Source organism: Vulpes lagopus, chromosome 5 (genome assembly GCF_018345385.1).
Source record: "Vulpes lagopus strain Blue_001 chromosome 5, ASM1834538v1, whole genome shotgun sequence".
NCBI classification, from domain to species: domain Eukaryota; kingdom Metazoa; phylum Chordata; class Mammalia; order Carnivora; family Canidae; genus Vulpes; species Vulpes lagopus.
In genome coordinates, this window is record NC_054828.1 from 24,487,913 (window position 1) to 24,505,711 (window position 17,799).

Below are 17,799 nucleotides of genomic sequence, written 5' to 3' on the forward strand. Positions count from 1 at the left end.
TTAAGAGCACTACTGTTCCTTTGATAGAACAACTAAAATAACTTAGTAAGGACCCTGAGATCACACTATTCAAAAGAGCTCTGCCGAGGGATGCTTGCATGGCTCAGTGGTTGAGCATCAGCCTTTGGCTCAGGGCGTGATCCCAGAGTACCAGGATTGAGTCCACATTGGGCTTCCTGCATAGAACCTGCTTCTCCCTCTGCCTGTGTCTCTGCCTCTCTCTCTCCGTGTCTCTCATGAATAAATAAATAAATCTTTTTTAAAAAAAAAAGAGTTCTGCTGAGAAAGCATATTGATTAAGCTTCAAGATCACCTTCCCTCAAGAGTCTTATATTCTGATAAAGATAAGGTTGATTCATCTGAGCACATCAGAGCTCCACAACTACCTCTAACTAGAGGAGAACATAAAACACAAGTGAAGACTAAATTCACTTTGGGATGAAGGCAAAATAAGTGTTGACCTGAGGTGAGGGTAGGACGGTAGAGAATCAGCAACTATAGCCAGAAATGGACCCCCAAAAGGATCTGCCACTGATCATAAATCTGCCTGGTATTCCAAGAGAGTGTGACTGCTTTTCTCAGACCTATTCCAAAAGAGGTCAGAGGAAGCAGCTAAAAGGATATTCCAGGTGTGTGAAGCTCCAGGCTCATAGTGTCCTGTGGGAGCAGCAGGAAGAAAGGCAGCAGACCTGGGGTGGGAGGAGATATGGGTAGACGGAAGGAGAAGGTCAAACTTAAGGTGTTGTTTATGACAGGTATTCAGTAACTGTTGAATTGAACTGGATTCAAGTGAATTGGAGTGTGGGAACAGTCCTGAAGTGTAGAGTTCCTAATACAGACCTGGATACTGAATTTAATCACTTTAATAGGATTTGGATAGATTTTTAGGACATGGGCTATTCCAATGTAGGCTTTGTGGGGTTAGTCTCCCAAAATGACGGCCATCAATTCCTCTGTTCCCCTCATGTGTATTCTGCCTCACATGTCCAGAAATAGGGTCTATTTTCCCTGTCCTTGAATCCTTGTTGATTTTGTGACTTGGATTAAAGATTTAAATGTTAAAGAGTGAATATATACAAGTATTGGAAGAATGGGTAAATTCCTCTATAATCAGGTAATGGATAAATTCCAATGCAAAGCAGAAATACAAGTGATAGATCAGGAAAACAAAACATTTGCAACTTACATTGCAGTGTCTTAATAGCTTATATGTAAAAATCTTCTAAAAACAGAGATGAAAAAGATCAATATCTTTACAGAAAAACTGGCAAAAGCTAAGGGTAGGTATTCCTTACATTGCTAATGGGAATGCAAAAGGACAATCCCTATGAAAAGGCAATATTAAGCCAAAGTACATATGCATTACTCTCTGACTCAGAGATGCTACATCTAGAAATCTATCCCCAAAATATTCTAGCCAAAATTTGAGAAAATGTATGCATAAGACTATTCTTTATAACATAATGTAAAATTGCAAAAGACTGGAAACATTTGAGACTGGTTGAATAAACTTGTACAGTCACACAAATCATGTGTCATGTATCTGTAAGAAAGAATGAGAAGCAGCACCACACGTAAATGGGAAATGATCTCTGAATGTATTATGAAATGGGAAAGCAAGGTAGAAAAATTGTATGTAATATATTACTGTTTATCTGTAAGAAGTGAGAGGATTTAAATATGAATGTATCTTCATTTATAATAAAAATGGAAGGGCATATCGACTTTGCTTTTATTTTACAGATTTGCTCTTGAAGGCCATTATTACATTATAATAAAACAAAACAAAATTTTAAGAAGCAATTCCTAAAAATCAGAATCAAAGAAACTTAACTATTTATTGAGTTGACAAAACTACATCAAGAGGACTAATGTCACATGACTCCAGAATGCAAGAGCTTGACTTTATTATATTCTAATGGGATATTCTCAAGGTATAAAATAGTACCACCCCAAAAATCTTGGATTGCTTTCAGTAAGCAAAATATAAATGGCTATGTTAGTATTATAAATTATTCTGAGGCTATTTTATTGTGGGATAAAGCTAATTAATAACTATGTTGACTCCTGGTAGACCTAGGTATCCAGAAACAATTGGCTTTTTCACCCTTTGACAACTCCATGGTATGGGGCGTTCCCTCAACTTCTACGCCAGACTAGCTCAGGAGCTGGCAGCTACAGCAGGAGCTTCCTGATTCCACAGATTTCTTCGTGTCTGTGGTAGGATCAGCAGCTCCTTTGGTAGTCCAGTTTTTTTGTGTGGCTTTGGAAGAGTAGCCCAGGGTCTGTTTTTTTCTCTCTCTAAACAGGTCTAGAACCGTTTCTGTTTCAGCTAGCTAGAGAGGATTATGCTCATTAGATCTAAACCATGACCTACTCAGTGGTATTTTGTTTTGTTAAATACAGTTGCTGTATGGAACCTCATCATAAAAATATATAAAAGCAGTGTTGCTCTAATTGAGGCATCTGGAAGGAATTGGCAGGGGGAAGAAGACTGGGCCCAGCCCCTGTGTTCCCACTCACTCCATCCCACTGCCCAAGGTGGTCCCTAAGGCACCACAAGGAGCCCTAGGACATTCAAAACACAATCTGGAAGTCTATCCTTAACATGTTCACCACTAATTATTAAGCACACACATCAGCTTGTATATCTTGATGTATAAATGGGTATAACATAAATCACACCCCTTGGGTATGTATAAGCAACTGCAAGACAGGCTGTAAAGAGAGAAAAGCTTATCATCACAAACCTGACACAGAAATACAGATGTTGGTCTCGGAGTCCCCTGCCCTGACTGTGATCATTACCGGTGTAGCATGCAGGAAGGACCCTGTAGCCTGCCCACAGCTCATACACACTGCTTCCTGTTAGATCTGTGGCTTCCTTACTCTTTGAAGAGCCCTCCATTGCTCCTGAGCTCCCCTCACAGAGTAGCCTCTGCTCAGAAAGATGGCTTCCCCCAGAGGCTGAGTCTCCTTCCTCGGAGCTGCACTTCAGTTATTTCCTCCAAGTATTTAAAGCTACAAATTGACTTGATCTTGGGCACTGGTTTTGTCATTGTCCTTGCTTCAGACAAGTATGTTGATAGCTGCAGGGAAGCTCATCCTTTCTGCACCTCACTGACCATCCTGGCCAACCATTGGCATCAATATAGTGTGAGCTCCTAGTACCCATCAGAGGTCCAACTCCCTGTATCTTGGCAGATGCCATAGTGGACATGCTCCAGTCAAGTGTACGTTTTCATCCTGTAGAGGTCTTGAGTGCTATTTCCCATACCCACGCTCCATCCTTACCCTAGTAGCCTGGAAGAAAGGCTGAAGATCCTTGATACTCCTTTTCCTCCTCTGAGCTAGTCCTAAGCAGCCATCCATCTGGCAGGCTCTGCTCTAGACACCTCTAGTATAAGGGGCTGTCCCAGGAAAGTGCCTGCACCCTCCAAAAACTTCTCTCAAGACTCACTGTCCAACAGGCAACTCCCAAGAGAAGAGACGATACATCTCTCTGCCCCCATCTGACTAGCTAGTTGTGTGACCTGGGTCAAGTCCCTGGACTTAGCACATTTCAGGCTCCTGGGTTTGGACTATGTGGGTAATAAGCTCTCTCTTTGCTTTAAGAGAATATAACTTTATTTTAATAAACCTTTTCAGTACATAATAAATGTACATGGAATATTTTATACATCTCACAGAGCTGGCTGTTTACTGATTCTCTGAAAGGGACCCCACAGTTTAAGGACATCTGAATCCACAGAAGAGAATGCTGTTATTCTATCAGTAACAGTTATTTGTTGGTCCTGGTTGGAACTGTTTGTTCTTAAACTTAAAAATATCCACATGAATTAACTGGCTTGTGAAGAACTAGTACTTGTGCTGGGTATTGAGTGGTTTCATGGCTTTGTAGAAGGAAAATCTCCTTGTGCTCCTGGTTGGAAGGTACAACAAAGAAGGTAGATACAAAGAATCTGAAATTTTAAAAAAAGCAGAAGATAGATATAGGAGTCTGTTTTGAATGACTCATACCTTATTAAAACAGGTGGGAATCTATGTTGAGAATGAGAAAGTGGAATCTTCACGTAAGTGACAAAGGCACCAAGAAACATTTCAAAATTAAGGGCACTAGACCAATGGTTTAAATGTCTTTTAAAGCATATATTTAACGTATATATTTAACACATCTAATACAAAATACACTCAATACATTTTATAGCATACATAATATAAAAGCAAAATCAGTCTATGTATTAGAGACTCTGATGATAGCAATAAAATTTCCCTAAACTGTATGTTTTCACACATAAAACATTAAGCTAGTAGTTAAATTTTTTACTTTAGCCACCCAACTAGCCCACAAAATTTTAAGTTCTATAAAAAGTAAATCACTTTCTCACACTGAAAATCTAATCTCAGGTTTTTAAAAATTTTTCAGGAATATCTACCACAGCTTTTTTTTTTTTTAAGATTTTACTTATTTATTCATGAGAGACACACAGAGAGGCAGAGACATAAGCAGAAGGAGAAGCAGGCTCCTTGAAGGGAGCCCGATGTGGGACTCGATCCCAGGACTCTGAGATCACGCCCTGAGCCTAAGGCAAATGCTGAACCACTGAGCCACCCAGATGCCCCTCCACCACAGCTGTTTTAAACAGTCTGCTTTAAACCTTTCTGGGACATTCATGCTGAAACCATGTATTTTAACCAGGATTCCAGATTTACCCAACTCTTTACTTTCTGTGTAAGGCGGATATTTGTCCCTCACTCAGTGATTTCCATGGACAGCCATGACGCCAAGGCCACCAAGAAGGCCCACTCTGTGGGCTCACCTTAGGGGGAGATAAGACACATCTTCCAGTGTCAAAAGTTTCATGTGTCTAATGGAGAAATATCTTTTGCCCTACTGATACGCTTCTCTCTATATACAAATGTCCTCAAGTCAAAACTGCCTTCCTTCCAGATCTCTTTTTCTTTCCAGATCTCTGCCTTCCATTTTCATTCACTGCTAAATAACTCATCTAACAATAATAACAATTAATAGTGACAATTAATAATAATAGAATTAGCCACACATACACTTCTAACTCTGTGCCAAGAACTCTTGTAAGTACTTTATTTATATTTATTCATTTAGTTCCCCTGTGAAGTAAAATTACTATAAATTATAATTTACAGATAAGGAAATAGAGGCACAGATTGGTTCAAAAGGTTCTATGGGGGACGCCTGGGTGGCTCAGCGGTTGGGCACCTGCCTTTGGCCCAGGGAGTGATCCTGGAGTCCTGGGATTGAGTCCCACATCGGGTTCCCTGCGTGGGGTCTGCTTCTTTGCTTCTCTCTCTGCCTCTCTTTCTCTCTGTGTCTCTCATGAATTTTTTTAAAAAAAGGTTCTAGGGGTTCACAGAAGTAAGTAGCAAGCCCAGCATTTGAGCTCGACTGACTTGAGTGCATGGCTCATGCTCAACATCATGCCATGCCACCTCCACTTTAAAGGCATGTTAAATATGTCATTTTAAAAAAATCAAGCAAGTAACTACCATAATTTACTGTGGCTAACAGATAATAGTGACTAATGGCTAATACGGAAAATACGATTTGGCATCTACCCTGCCTGTAAACATACCTGTTAAATAAATAAATGTTTTAGGCCAGTTTTGAAAAACCCAACAGAATTGCCTTAATTAAAATGTGTGTCTTTCATGAATAATAAAACAATTTGGGGAAGTTCCCTCCAAACAGGCCCAATTAAGCAAGCCCTTTTCAGTGCTTTAGGGGTTTCCAATAACCCATTGGCTTGCAGCTACAGCTGGAACACATTAAATGTGTCCTGAGGCTGAGGCCTTGCCATGCCTTGGTCCCCTAATGTACACAGCCCCAGCAGCCCTTTGCCACTTCCCAGGCACTGTCCATGGTGCTTAGAGGTAGGCTGCTCTGTGCTACAGTGAAGGCCCCATTCCCGTTATTATGTCACCTACTGGATCATAGAAAATGCTCTTCATGAACTTAAAATCCTTTAGTTCAATCACTGATATTAAAAATATAAAGATATGCCCTTTTAATAAGGCACAAGGTATTTTGCTCCGTGTCCAGCCTCACAGTTACTGAATATGGATTGAGAATGAGCACCTGTAGCCAGTTATGGAGGAGGGAGAAACGGGAGATCCATTGCTTTTGAATTCCATGTTTCCCTGGAAGCAAGTCTTATTCCCGGCAACCTAATGACAGCTTTCATCTTCAAACTGTAAGTATGATTTTCAGAGAGGTCAATATTTTTAACAGTACTCTTTGGTAAAAACAGGTTCATCGACTCTGGGCCCAGAGCATCAAGAGTTCTTTCTTATATTCAGGTTTCCTAAAGATCAGAACTTTGAAAGAACAGTCAAGTCTTCAGATTCAGCTCTACATGGCTTGACCATTTTTGCAGGCATCAGATAAAGAAGATTTTTCCAGAACCTTGAATTATACGATGGAGGTTTATCAGCATTCCACTTCAGAACTCTGTGAGATTTCAAAAGCTTTAGTGATTGGGGGAAGAACGTGAAGTCACTGACAGGTGTAAATTCAATTAAGATGATTTTAATTTTCCTTTCTACCAGTGCTTCGTGGAGTCCACTTTCAAGTTCATACCTGACTTCGTTAGACATGTAGCTTTTACTTAGGACAATGATCAGTCTTCGACTTTTTTCTATCAATGAATGGATTTCATCAACAACAGCTGAAAATGCAAGATTTAGCATAGTAATTAAGGAGAACAAAAAGGGCAGATGGGAAGCGAAAATCATTTTGCATGGTCTAATTTTGTATTATTTAACTTTACTTCACTAATAAGTTTTTCAAGACAAACCACTTATTCTCAATATTGTATACCTATTAGAAATAACCATCTAGGTAACAGCAATATTGAACACTTGGCACTTACTCTGTGCCACACTCTCTTCTAAATGTTTTATTTTATATCAGTCAACTCATTAAAGCATCACAATAAGCCTTTGAAGAAAGTATTGTTATCACCACCATTTTACAGATAAGGAAGCTGAAGTACAGAGTCGTTAAGTAACTCAGCCAGAGTCACACAGCTAATATAAGGCAGAATCAGAATCAGAACCCAGGTGGTCTGCTTCTGGAGAACCTGTTCTAATCGTGATGCTACCTTGCCTCTCCAAAGGCAGGGAGGAGCACACTGAAATCATAATTATATATATATATATGTATATATATATATATATAATTATAATATATATATTTATATATCCCATTATTCCAGACCAGAAGCCGACAAACTTTCTGTAAAGGGCCAGATAGTGAATATTTCAGACCCTGCGGGTCACCCTACTCATCTCTGCTATTTAGCTCAAAGGCAATTACAGACAACATGCAAACAAATGGCGAGTTGCTGTGTTTCAACAAGGCTGAAAAACTGGATTTAACCCATGGCTGGTCAACTGCCAATTTTGGATCTAGACCTTTACTCCTTCTCAAATAGAAATTTTAATCCAGACTAATTATAATTAAACATACAAACATTCTTTATTTTTATTTAAGAACTAAAAAGAAATCTTTATTTCTTTAAAAGTAGTATATTCTCTCCTTCTAACTGGTAGTATTTTCCCTTATTTGTAATCTATGAGGGGAAAAAACAGTTATTTCTCATTTGCTGCTATATCTTCAATGCCCATCTCAGAATTTTGTATGAGGAAGGCATTCAGTCATGATATGTCAGGTGACTGAATGATGGTGGCAGTAGAAACACTTACATTGCATCCTTGGTAATGCATTAGCACCCAAAATATTCTGACACTGGGTTTCAAATATTTTCTCTAAAAGACCTCAGAGCAAATATGGAAATGTTATCAAATTTCTTGGCTTTGAAATGGAATTTGCTTCAATATATGTTTTATGGTCATTTGTATTCAGATACTAATTAAAAAACTGAATTTCATAACTAAAATCTGACACAAATCACCAATCTCCCTTATTTATCCTCTTCTGACTCTCCTATGATCTGCTGTAATTTTCAAACCAGTGTCAATCCAATTAAGAACAATTATTTTCTGGTAATAATGAACTGCATATAGTCCCAAGGATCACATATTAAATTAGGAACTGGTCCTGCTTTATAAACTATTACCAAGAGAGGTATTCTTACTGTGGGACATTTCTAGATAAATGCCTCAGGACATGCCGATTCTAGGCCTGGTTGTAAAAGTGGAATGCCCTAGGGGGCACCTGGGTGGCTCAGTGGTTAAGCATCTCCCTTTGGCTCAGGTCATGATCCCTGGGGTCCTGGGATTGAATCCTGCATCGGGCTCCCCAAAGGGAGCCTGTTTCTCCCTCTTCCTATGTCTCTGCCTCTCCCTCTGTGTCTCTCATGAGAAAATAAATAAAATATTTTAAACAAACAAACAAACAAATAAGGAACGTCCTTTCCCCAAAGGTCGAGAACTGGGAAGCCCAGTAAAAGGGCCAACCCCAGAGATGCCACTCTCAGAAGCAATGTAGTTAGCTTGTTTTCTCACTATTGACTATATTGATTTAGCTGGTTATCTCTGGTTTAGAGAATCATGTTCATTCCTTTGTTTTTAAACAAACCAGGATTGCCTTTTGTAAGGCTAAACTATTCATCTTTTAAAAAGAAAATCTCTCCACTAGTTTTCTATCTGATATTCCCTTTCTTACCTCCTCCAGGCACTACATCCCTTTCAAATATGCATAATTTATACCCAAAGTGTTTCTCCAACACCTCGGGCAAGATCTTCACAGCGAAGGTGTACTCCTCTCCATTCTCAGGTCCACATTCTCTTAGGTAAGACACAAAAGCGTCGTACGTTTTCCCATCTAGGATAAATAAGTTTTAATCTTTTAAATATTACAGCATAAATAAAAGTTTAAGTACAAATTTGAATGAAAGTCATGAAAAATGGAAGTGGAACCATTGAAAAGGAAAAATTAAATAGAGCCTCCTCCTGTCCAAACTCATCAAATTATACTCATTAAATATATGGAGTTCCTTGTCTTTCAATCAGAGTTCAATGAAGCATTCAAAAAAGAACACAGAAAATATTTTTGCTAGAAGACCAATGAAAAATAGAACAAGAATATTTAAACTAGGTAATTCATACGGTCTATGAAGTATTTTTTGGCTCTGATTCTTTTTCGGCATTATTCTTTATCTCTGATTTTTTTTAAATTATCAAAACCAAGAAATAAATTCAATTATTATTAAAGACAAACCAAAAATAGTATGTGCAAATGTCAAATGCTAATCAAGCAACCAATTAGCAAAGTGTTTTCTACGCATGGACCGTAAGACTCTCACTGTTTGACACCATAGAGTGATGGTGAGAAATAAAAGACATAGATCCAGGAAGTAAAGGAATTTAAGGGCAATAAAAGGCCAAGGAGCCCAAATATGTCCTTGTTCCAGGAGTAGAAAACAAATCTCACCTTGGCTTTCTCGTATCACCTAATTCTACCAGCATCCCAATATGTCTACCCTCAAAATGACCCCTGGGAAATGCAAAGACAGAAACAAAGCTGACATTTAGATCTTTCATACATTTTGAGTTTATCTTTGTGTATGTTGAAAGAGAGTGGTCTAGTTTCATTCTTCTGCATGTGCTGAGTGAAATAAGTCAATCGGAGAAGGACAAACATTATATGTTCTCATTCATTTGGAGAATATAAATAATAGTGAAAGGGAATAGAAGGGAAGGGAGAAGAAATGGGTAGGAAATATCAGAAAGGGAGACAGAACATAAAGACTCCTAACTCTGGGAAACGAACTAGGGGTGGTGGAAGGGGAGGAGGGCGGGGGGTGGGGGTGAATGGGTGACGGGCACTGAGGGGGGCACTTGATGGGATGAGCACTGGATGTTATTCTGTATGTTGGCAAATTGAACACCAATAGAAAGTAAATTTATTATTAAAAAAAAAAAAGAAACAAAGCTGAGCATTTACACTGGTGAGCAGGAAGAAACAAGAGAGGTGATTTAAACACTACACTACAGCAACACATGCTGTGATATTATAAATATTATATGGCCCTCGATGCCAATATGAAAACTTCTGGTCTGTTGAAAGGTTTTCATTGGTAATAACACCTGCTCCTCTTTAATTCCTGATAATGAAGGAGTATTCAGGAGGCTAATGGGACAAAGTCAAGACCAAAGTGTTACCTAAATAACAAAAACCATTGTACTTACTGGGTAAGCACAAAATTATATATACCTCTCTCTTCTACCTTCATCCAATCTATCTGAGAAGACAAAGCAGCCAAATACAATGACCTGGAAACATTTACAAATAACACATGAGCAGATGCAAGACAGTGTAGCACAATAAGCAAAACAAACAGAATCAATGTGGTCATAGAGGAAGGAGTGATCTCCAGGGGCACGCTTTCTGAGAAAAGGAAATTCTGAGTCAGGTCCTAAATGATATAATGGATGCTACCTGAGATTGGTAGAGGAAGAAGGGGAAGCGGGAGGGGAATGGTCTATCCCTGTCTTGTGATAATTGGTTAGATGGTACAGGGGTTGGATTTATGCTTGTATTATTGTATTACTGAGATTATGAATTTGCTGCTGAGTTTAAAGGTTGGATTTATGCTTATATTATTGTATTATTGAATTATGAATTTGCTGCTGAGTTGAAAGCTAAATATTATTGGATCCTTTATCAAAACCTAATAGGACAAAACCATTTTAGGGCCATTTTCCTTGTGGTGCCCCATCACGTATGGTCCACAATTCAGCCCAGTATTTTTAGTGCTGTCCAGCATCACAAAACACTTTCCATTTCGGGTAAATCTTAAATTCTACCTACAACATTGAGGTTTAGCACTTCAGGTCAGAACCTATCGTTGAGTGAAGACAACTGCTTGGCAGATTGTGTGCATATAAAAAAAAGGACATTTTAGTAAAAACTAGATAATTAACATGCATATCGAAGGTAGGAAAAGTTGGTAAAAAAAAAAATAGAGCCATTTCCTAGTTTAATCAGTAAGTGGGTCCGCCAAGTACTTCTGCTAGATTGCTGTGAAATACAGTATTTAATAGTGTCAGAGCTTGTGCCTCCATTAGTAGCCATTATGTGAGTAATTAGATCAGACATCAAGATGTAAGAAATAAATAAATACACTTTTTGAAAAGGTACATTTTTTGGAGTCATGATGTTATACTAATTGTAATAAACCAGTAAGACAATTCAGCCAAATTTGTGTTGTGATATATAAGTAATACAGTTTTCCTCTTACCATGAAAAATGGAAAAAATGGTTTTTCAACTACTGATTAACTTTCAAATGCCTAATTTCAAAAAATTTTCCTCCTGGTTTAACAAATCTTGTAATTTATATTAAAATTTATTTTAAACCCAGGTAGTTGAAGAGTTTGCTGGCTTTGATAACTGACAAAGTGAAGTGTTCAAGATAAGGTATTTGAAAGCTAATAATAATAATATTTTGGGTCCTGTATAAACGATACCCTCATGTGAATGGCTATTTGGGACTTCAAGGAGTCAGGCTAGTGCTTCTCAAACTGTGTTTGGTGAATGACCGTGTTTTCATTTAATTTGACTGGTTTGGGTTGATTGGTTTCTTTCATTTCCAATCCTTTATACACCAATACTGAAAACATTCTTGGATATGGCAGCAATATCAAATTGCTACAAAATTTTTAATTTTTGTACTTATATCTCTCTTTCTGCCTTTCTCACAAATGATCTCTGTCATGGGTCACATTTTAAGTGGAGGTGATGGAGATCACATCAAAAATGTTTCTATGCACACCACACTGGGAGGTAGGAAGTGTGAACTGAACAAATTATCTGTGAGTTGGGTCAAACACCACAGAGAGGAAAAAAACCTTAGTTGAAGATCAGAAAGAGAGATATTAGTGAATGCCCATTTTGAGATATGGCACTGCAAGTAGAGACCTGTTCAACAGGTACCAAAAATAAACCTCTCAGCTGGTTGTAGCATTTCTCTCCATCTCCAAAACTGCATATACACATGCAGGCTCAAAGCTGAATTAATTAGCTCTGTTAATTTTATATTATTAACTAAAAGCTGTAAATGTGAATAATGAATCTAGAAAAATATCACAGGAACAACATGAGACTTTTTTCATAACTTGAAGCTAGGAGGGTATTTCTACTTGTGACCACAAATCTAGAAACCATAAAAGGATAAACTTGAGTTCATTAAAAAAAAATCTCCCATAATGTTAAAAAAAAAAAGTATACCTAAAACTACTAACATTGTGTCAATTATACTTTAAGAATAATAAAAAAATCTTCCACATATCACACTACTATAAACAAAGTCAAAAAACAAATTACAATCTGGGAACAATATTTTTATCTCTATTATAGACAAAAGGTGAACCTCCTTAAAATATAAATAGTTCCTAAAAATAAACAAGAAAAAAAAGCCAACAACCCAATAGAAAAATGGCAAAGGATATGAATGAGTACTTTGAGAAAGTAAATGCAAATGAGCCTTAAACAGATGAAAAATTACTCACACTCTTGCATAGTAAGTGCAATGCAAATAAACTGAGATATAACTTTACCTATCAGATTGGCACGTAGCCAAAAGGTTGTGGGTAAGGCCATGGGAAAAAAGTTACCCCCATTCTTTAAAGATGGTAGTAGTATAGTAGTATGGAAGGCAAATTGGCAATGTCTGTCAAATTAACAACAGTATCCGCCCTTTAATAATGACAGCAATTGGGGATCCCTGGGTGGTGCAGTGGTTTGGCACTTGCCTTTGGCCCAGGGCGCGATCCTGGAGACCCGGGATCGAATCCCACATCAGGCTCCCGGTGCATGGAGCCTGCTTCTCCCTCTGCCTATGTCTCTGCCTCTCTCTCTCTCTCTGTGACTATCATAAATAAATTTAAAAAAAAATTAAAAAAAAATAATGACAGCAATTCCAATTTAGGGGCTTTTTCCTTTAGTTATATTGTACACAGACGAAAAGATGACTCTACAAAACTATCCGTCATACCACTTCCCTAATAACAAAAGGTTGTGAAAAACCCAAAAGGTGATCAAGTAAGCAGTGATACATCTGCAGAAATAAAACACTGTAAACTCTAACAAATAAGAGACTTTATGAACTCATAGAGAAGTGCATCCAAGGCATAGCGAAGCAAAGTTCAGGAGAGTGTACATAATATGCCAAAACTTGTTTTATTTTATTTTTATTTTTTTAAAGATTTTCTTTATTTGAGAGAGACAGATAGAGATAGAGAAAGCAACAGAGAGCACAAGTGAGGAAGAGAGGGAGAATCAGGCTCCCCACTAAGGCTTGTGGGGTTTGACCCCAGGACCTTGGGATCATGACCTGAGCAGATGGCAGATGCTTAATCAACTGAACCACTCAGGCACCCCCAAGATTTGTTTCTAAAATGGGAGTGAAATTTGATCCTATATTCATATATTTTGGATATACTATCAATAACAGACTGACAATATCAATCAATATCAGGCTGACAGGGAAATTTTCTACTGTATCATTTCTTAGACTTTTTGCTTTTTGAACTATGTGAGTCACACACACAAACACACACAAGTGCAATGGATTAGACTGATATTTCTAATTCAGTAATTTTCTTTTCTTTTTATTAAAGTATAGTTGACATAATTCAGTAATGGGCCTTGATACTTCTTTAAAGAAGTATCAAGTATCAAGAGAACTTCTTTAAAGCACCTTTAGAAATAGAGAAACTGAGACACAGAATCACCGAGTAGAAACAGCCATAGATAAAAACACAGATCTAGGAAGCTAGAACCCAGATCATACGGCTTCTAGTACAGGGTTCTTGCAAACACATGATGCAGCCTCCTTTGTCAGGTTAAAACAACGCAATTCCATTTACATGAAGTTTATTGAATGTGCACATTGCATAAGATGCCCAGATTGTGTGTGAATAATGACAACCTCTCACAGGGCATTTAGGAGAACATGACATACATGTATAAAAGAATTAAAGAAAAAGAACAATTAAAGAACAACTTTTGGCAACATATAAGTAAGCACACAAAAAAAGATGATACTAGACAACGTTCACAATGATACGTTCAAATCAATTTTTCCTATGGAAAACCTCTAGCCCACACTAAGACAACAATATAATCAAAACAAAATGAAGATTAATGTTTCTTTATTTGGTTTCTTAATGAAGCCATGAGATAAGAAATCCCAGCATTCCAATATTCGTTACCTGTCAATGTTTCATCTTTTCCCGTGCAATGTCTATAAAATAGGGCCAAGTCAACTCTATAAATGACACCTATAATCACTAGGCACACAACTCCCACTGAGATCAAAACAGCTATGATCATTCCTCTGGTGAAGACGTAGCCTGATATATCAGCCATATCTTCTAGAAAGAAAAAGAAAAATGGGAATAATAAATGAAAGACAGTTTACCAGTGTCTCCCACCACCGCAGCCCTGCTGTCAGTTTTTACACTGAACACTCATCTAGTTGTCTACCCTACATATCCCTCCCCTTAGTCTACACTCCTGCTTTTAGTCTGGAATACTGCTCTTTCTACCTCAATTTTTAAAGAATAAAAATGTGTACAAGGATATTCAGAGACCTGAACTGAAAGCGTTGTTATATGGCCTATCCCTACTTGAGGAAGGCAAGTCTCTAGGAGGATAAGATACTAGAGTGAAATGCAGAGGGACCCAAACCTAATCTCAGCTCATACATTGAGAACATAAATGGACCTGTGTAGTCTTGAAAGAGAAAGATCGTCTAGGCTCCCCGCCTGGCTCCGTCATGCAGTTTGTGTCCCAGGGAAAGTCACTGATGCCCTTAACTCTCATGTCTTCATCCATAATATGAAACTCTTGGACCAATGGCCCTGGGTTGTACTGTATTGGTGGAGGACGGAGAGGGATGACTCTGGAATGCTCCATCAGGTAGGCAGTGAAAAACTTTAGGAGTCCACTGATGTGAGCCATCAGCTGTCTACCTGCCAGGTCCAGGGACTGGCCCAAGAAAGGGAGGCCTTGGTTCATCTTTGTTGAATGAATGACTGCACCCAAGGGCCCCCTGTGCCCAGGGACCAGCTAAGGTAGGCTGGAGGTGGCAGGACACCCAGTGTCATTGGCCTCATTCTCCATGGAGCTGCAAGCTTGCCTCCCATCATTGTGAATGTGCCAGACCTGCCCTGTCTGCCTCCCCCACGACACTCAGCCACACATCTCTGTCTCCCGGTTTCTACCTAGGTCTGCGGTATGACTGAGCAGGAAGGAACAGAGTTTGTGTCTTCATTCTCTACATGGAATCAACACGCAGCGAACTCCAACTGAGCCCCGGTGAGCCCGAAGGCCTGTGACACAAAGTGGACCACTTCACCTCCCAGAGCTTGTTTCCTGGGGTGTGAAAGGAGGGAGTGGTGATCTTGGAGGGGTCTCACAGCAGCAACATTCTAAGCTCCCACAAGCTTATCAAAACAAAACTTTCACATACCTTTTTTCAGCAAGACAAAGTGGATGGTGTCTGTGCCTCCCTCGCTGGCCACAGAGCAATTATATGAAAAAAGTAGATTTTTTTCATTAATATTCTCAATTCTCAATATTTTTGATGCATACAATTTGCCTTCCAGGGTCCTGTAAAAGAGGAAATAATTCATCAATAGGCTTTGGTTATTGCCAGCAACATTGCCCACGAGAGAGGAATTCATATGTGCAAATACTCAAAAGCAGGTGGATCTGTTTGCTCCATGGAACCTTCCCTTTCTGATGGGCGCTCAGAGTGTGGGCCACCACAAACCTCTGCTCCTCCAGGGAGCATTAGGGCAAACACAAACAGCCCTCCTCAGGCCACCTGGGGAACCGCCCAGAATGAAAATGCTGGAAGGTAATAATGCTGAGTTAAAAACACAAGAAAACATTCTCTCAATGATTTGTCCCTATTTCTCTTCTCCTAATTACTTAGTGTTCCTCCTAACGGAGGTCTTCACCAATAGTGACGAGGCTGCAAATGGTTCGGCATGGATACAGACTTTTATGAGGCTTATCCATGCAATCCTAAAGATTGCTTTTATTTTATTCAGCATTGAAAATAAACTTAAGAATGACACTATTCGGGACCCCTGGGTGGCTCAGTTGGTTGGGCGTCTGACTCTCGATTTTGGCTCAAGTCATGATCTCAGGGTCCTGGGACTGAGCCCCGCATTGGGCTCTGAGCTAGTGTGGAGTCTGCTCGAGATCCTCTCCTTCCCCCTCTGCCCCTCCCCCTGCTCACATGCTCTCCCTCTCTCTAAAATAAAAAAAATAAATGTTTAAAAAAAAGGAAAAGGAATCTTTAAAAAAAAAAGGAAGACTATTCTCAGACATACCCACAGGCACATGAGAAATACCAGTTAAGCTGCTCAGAGAGTATCAGAAAATAACTTAGATGACCAGTAGCAGCAAGCTGTCTTTTTCCTAAAAGATTCAAGTTGCTCTGTCGTTGATGCCAGGCAACTACTCATGACATCTGCTTCCCTGCCAGGGACAACTTTGAAAGCACTCCGCAGGTGGGGTCACTCACCTGCCACACCCCCAGCAGCAGGTGTCTCTAGAACTTGGGACATGGCACCCACCACAGCCTCGAACGGTCTCAAATACATTTCAGAACATAATTCGGTACAGAAGTCACCAATCCAGAAATATCAACTATCTGACTTCAGGGAAAGACCCCAAAGTAAGGCACCAAAGGCCAGTGAGAAGCCAAAACAGACGACAGAAAAAGCTCCTGCACCTAACTCTAAAGAAAGACCACCCTACTCTCCTAGCTGAACTGAAACTCTATTTCAAAGTTGGTGAGTTGGTCTTCTATCCCTCCAAAGATTAGCAATAGGTCACTAGAAGCAGGACCTGCAGAGCTCCAGTGAAGGACTGATGCTGAGGAGGACAGCCACACAGTTCCCCTGGACCAACATTCACATGTCTGCTACAGGCCAAGGCGACAGACCCCCACCACACACACTGTTAGGAGCTTTTGGGGCAACTGTCATCAAGAATGGAGAGCTGCTGGCATGATGACAAAGAAGTTTTGAAGTGTAAAAAGCAGGGACCAAAACCCTCAAATGTGCAGCCAAAGTGACAGACACCCTGGGATCACTACTCACTGAACCCGAGTGTATCAGTACATTACTAATTAAGGGAATGTCCCAGAGTCATTTAGAAACACTTCACTGACCACAGGCGTAGCATGTTTTGTTTTATTGTGTTACTGGAAGAACATAGGCTGTGCAAGTATATATTTTTTTTGCTATGCAAATATTAATACACATGTGATTTGAAACTTCTTGCACTAAAGTTGCCTCCTAGATATTTATATCTGACCAATGCTCTTTTTCTTTTTTCTTTTTTTACCTGTTCTTATGGTGTTTCTGATTTCCATTAATGGACTCTTGACAGCAAAATGCGGCCATAATAACTATGTTCCATGTCAATCTGCCAGCAATGAATGTCACAGGGTAGGTGATGGGCCCATTAGTGCTTCCTTGAAAACTTACAACTGACAAGCTTTGAAGACTCTTCCATACTTGATAAAATACCTTTATGCTTACTTTTTTTTTTTTAATTTTTATTTATTTATGATAGTCACAGAGAGACAGAGAGAGAGGCAGAGACATAGGCAGAGGGAGAAACAGGCTCTATGCACCGGAAGCCTGATGTGGGATTCGATCCGGGGTCTCCAGGATCGCGCCCTGGGCCAAAGGCAAGCGCCAAACCACTGCGCCACCCAGGGATCCCCCTTTATGCTTACTTTTAAGAAAGATAATCATTGCAATAAACATT

At 39.3% G+C, this 17,799-nt stretch overlaps 1 protein-coding gene across 4 annotated transcripts in view; it reads right to left on the reverse strand.

Annotated features, from left to right (window-relative positions):
* Positions 1 to 3,788: 3,788 nt before the first annotated feature.
* The window catches only part of IL18R1 (interleukin 18 receptor 1), a 39,457-nt gene continuing 25,446 nt past the window's right edge, over positions 3,789 to 17,799 (reverse strand). For 2 of the 4 annotated variants that reach the window (XM_041754278.1, XM_041754280.1), the window contains 4 exons: positions 15,479 to 15,618; positions 14,217 to 14,378; positions 8,666 to 8,824; positions 3,789 to 6,704 (listed from right to left, as the gene is read on the reverse strand). In XM_041754278.1, the coding sequence (XP_041610212.1) occupies positions 6,349 to 6,704; positions 8,666 to 8,824; positions 14,217 to 14,378; positions 15,479 to 15,618 (817 nt within the window). In that variant the 3' untranslated portion in view covers positions 3,789 to 6,348. Of the gene's footprint in view, positions 6,705 to 8,665; positions 8,825 to 13,912; positions 14,379 to 15,478; positions 15,619 to 17,799 lie in introns of those variants that run through there. The other 2 variants (XM_041754279.1, XM_041754281.1) reach the window with 2 other exon arrangements.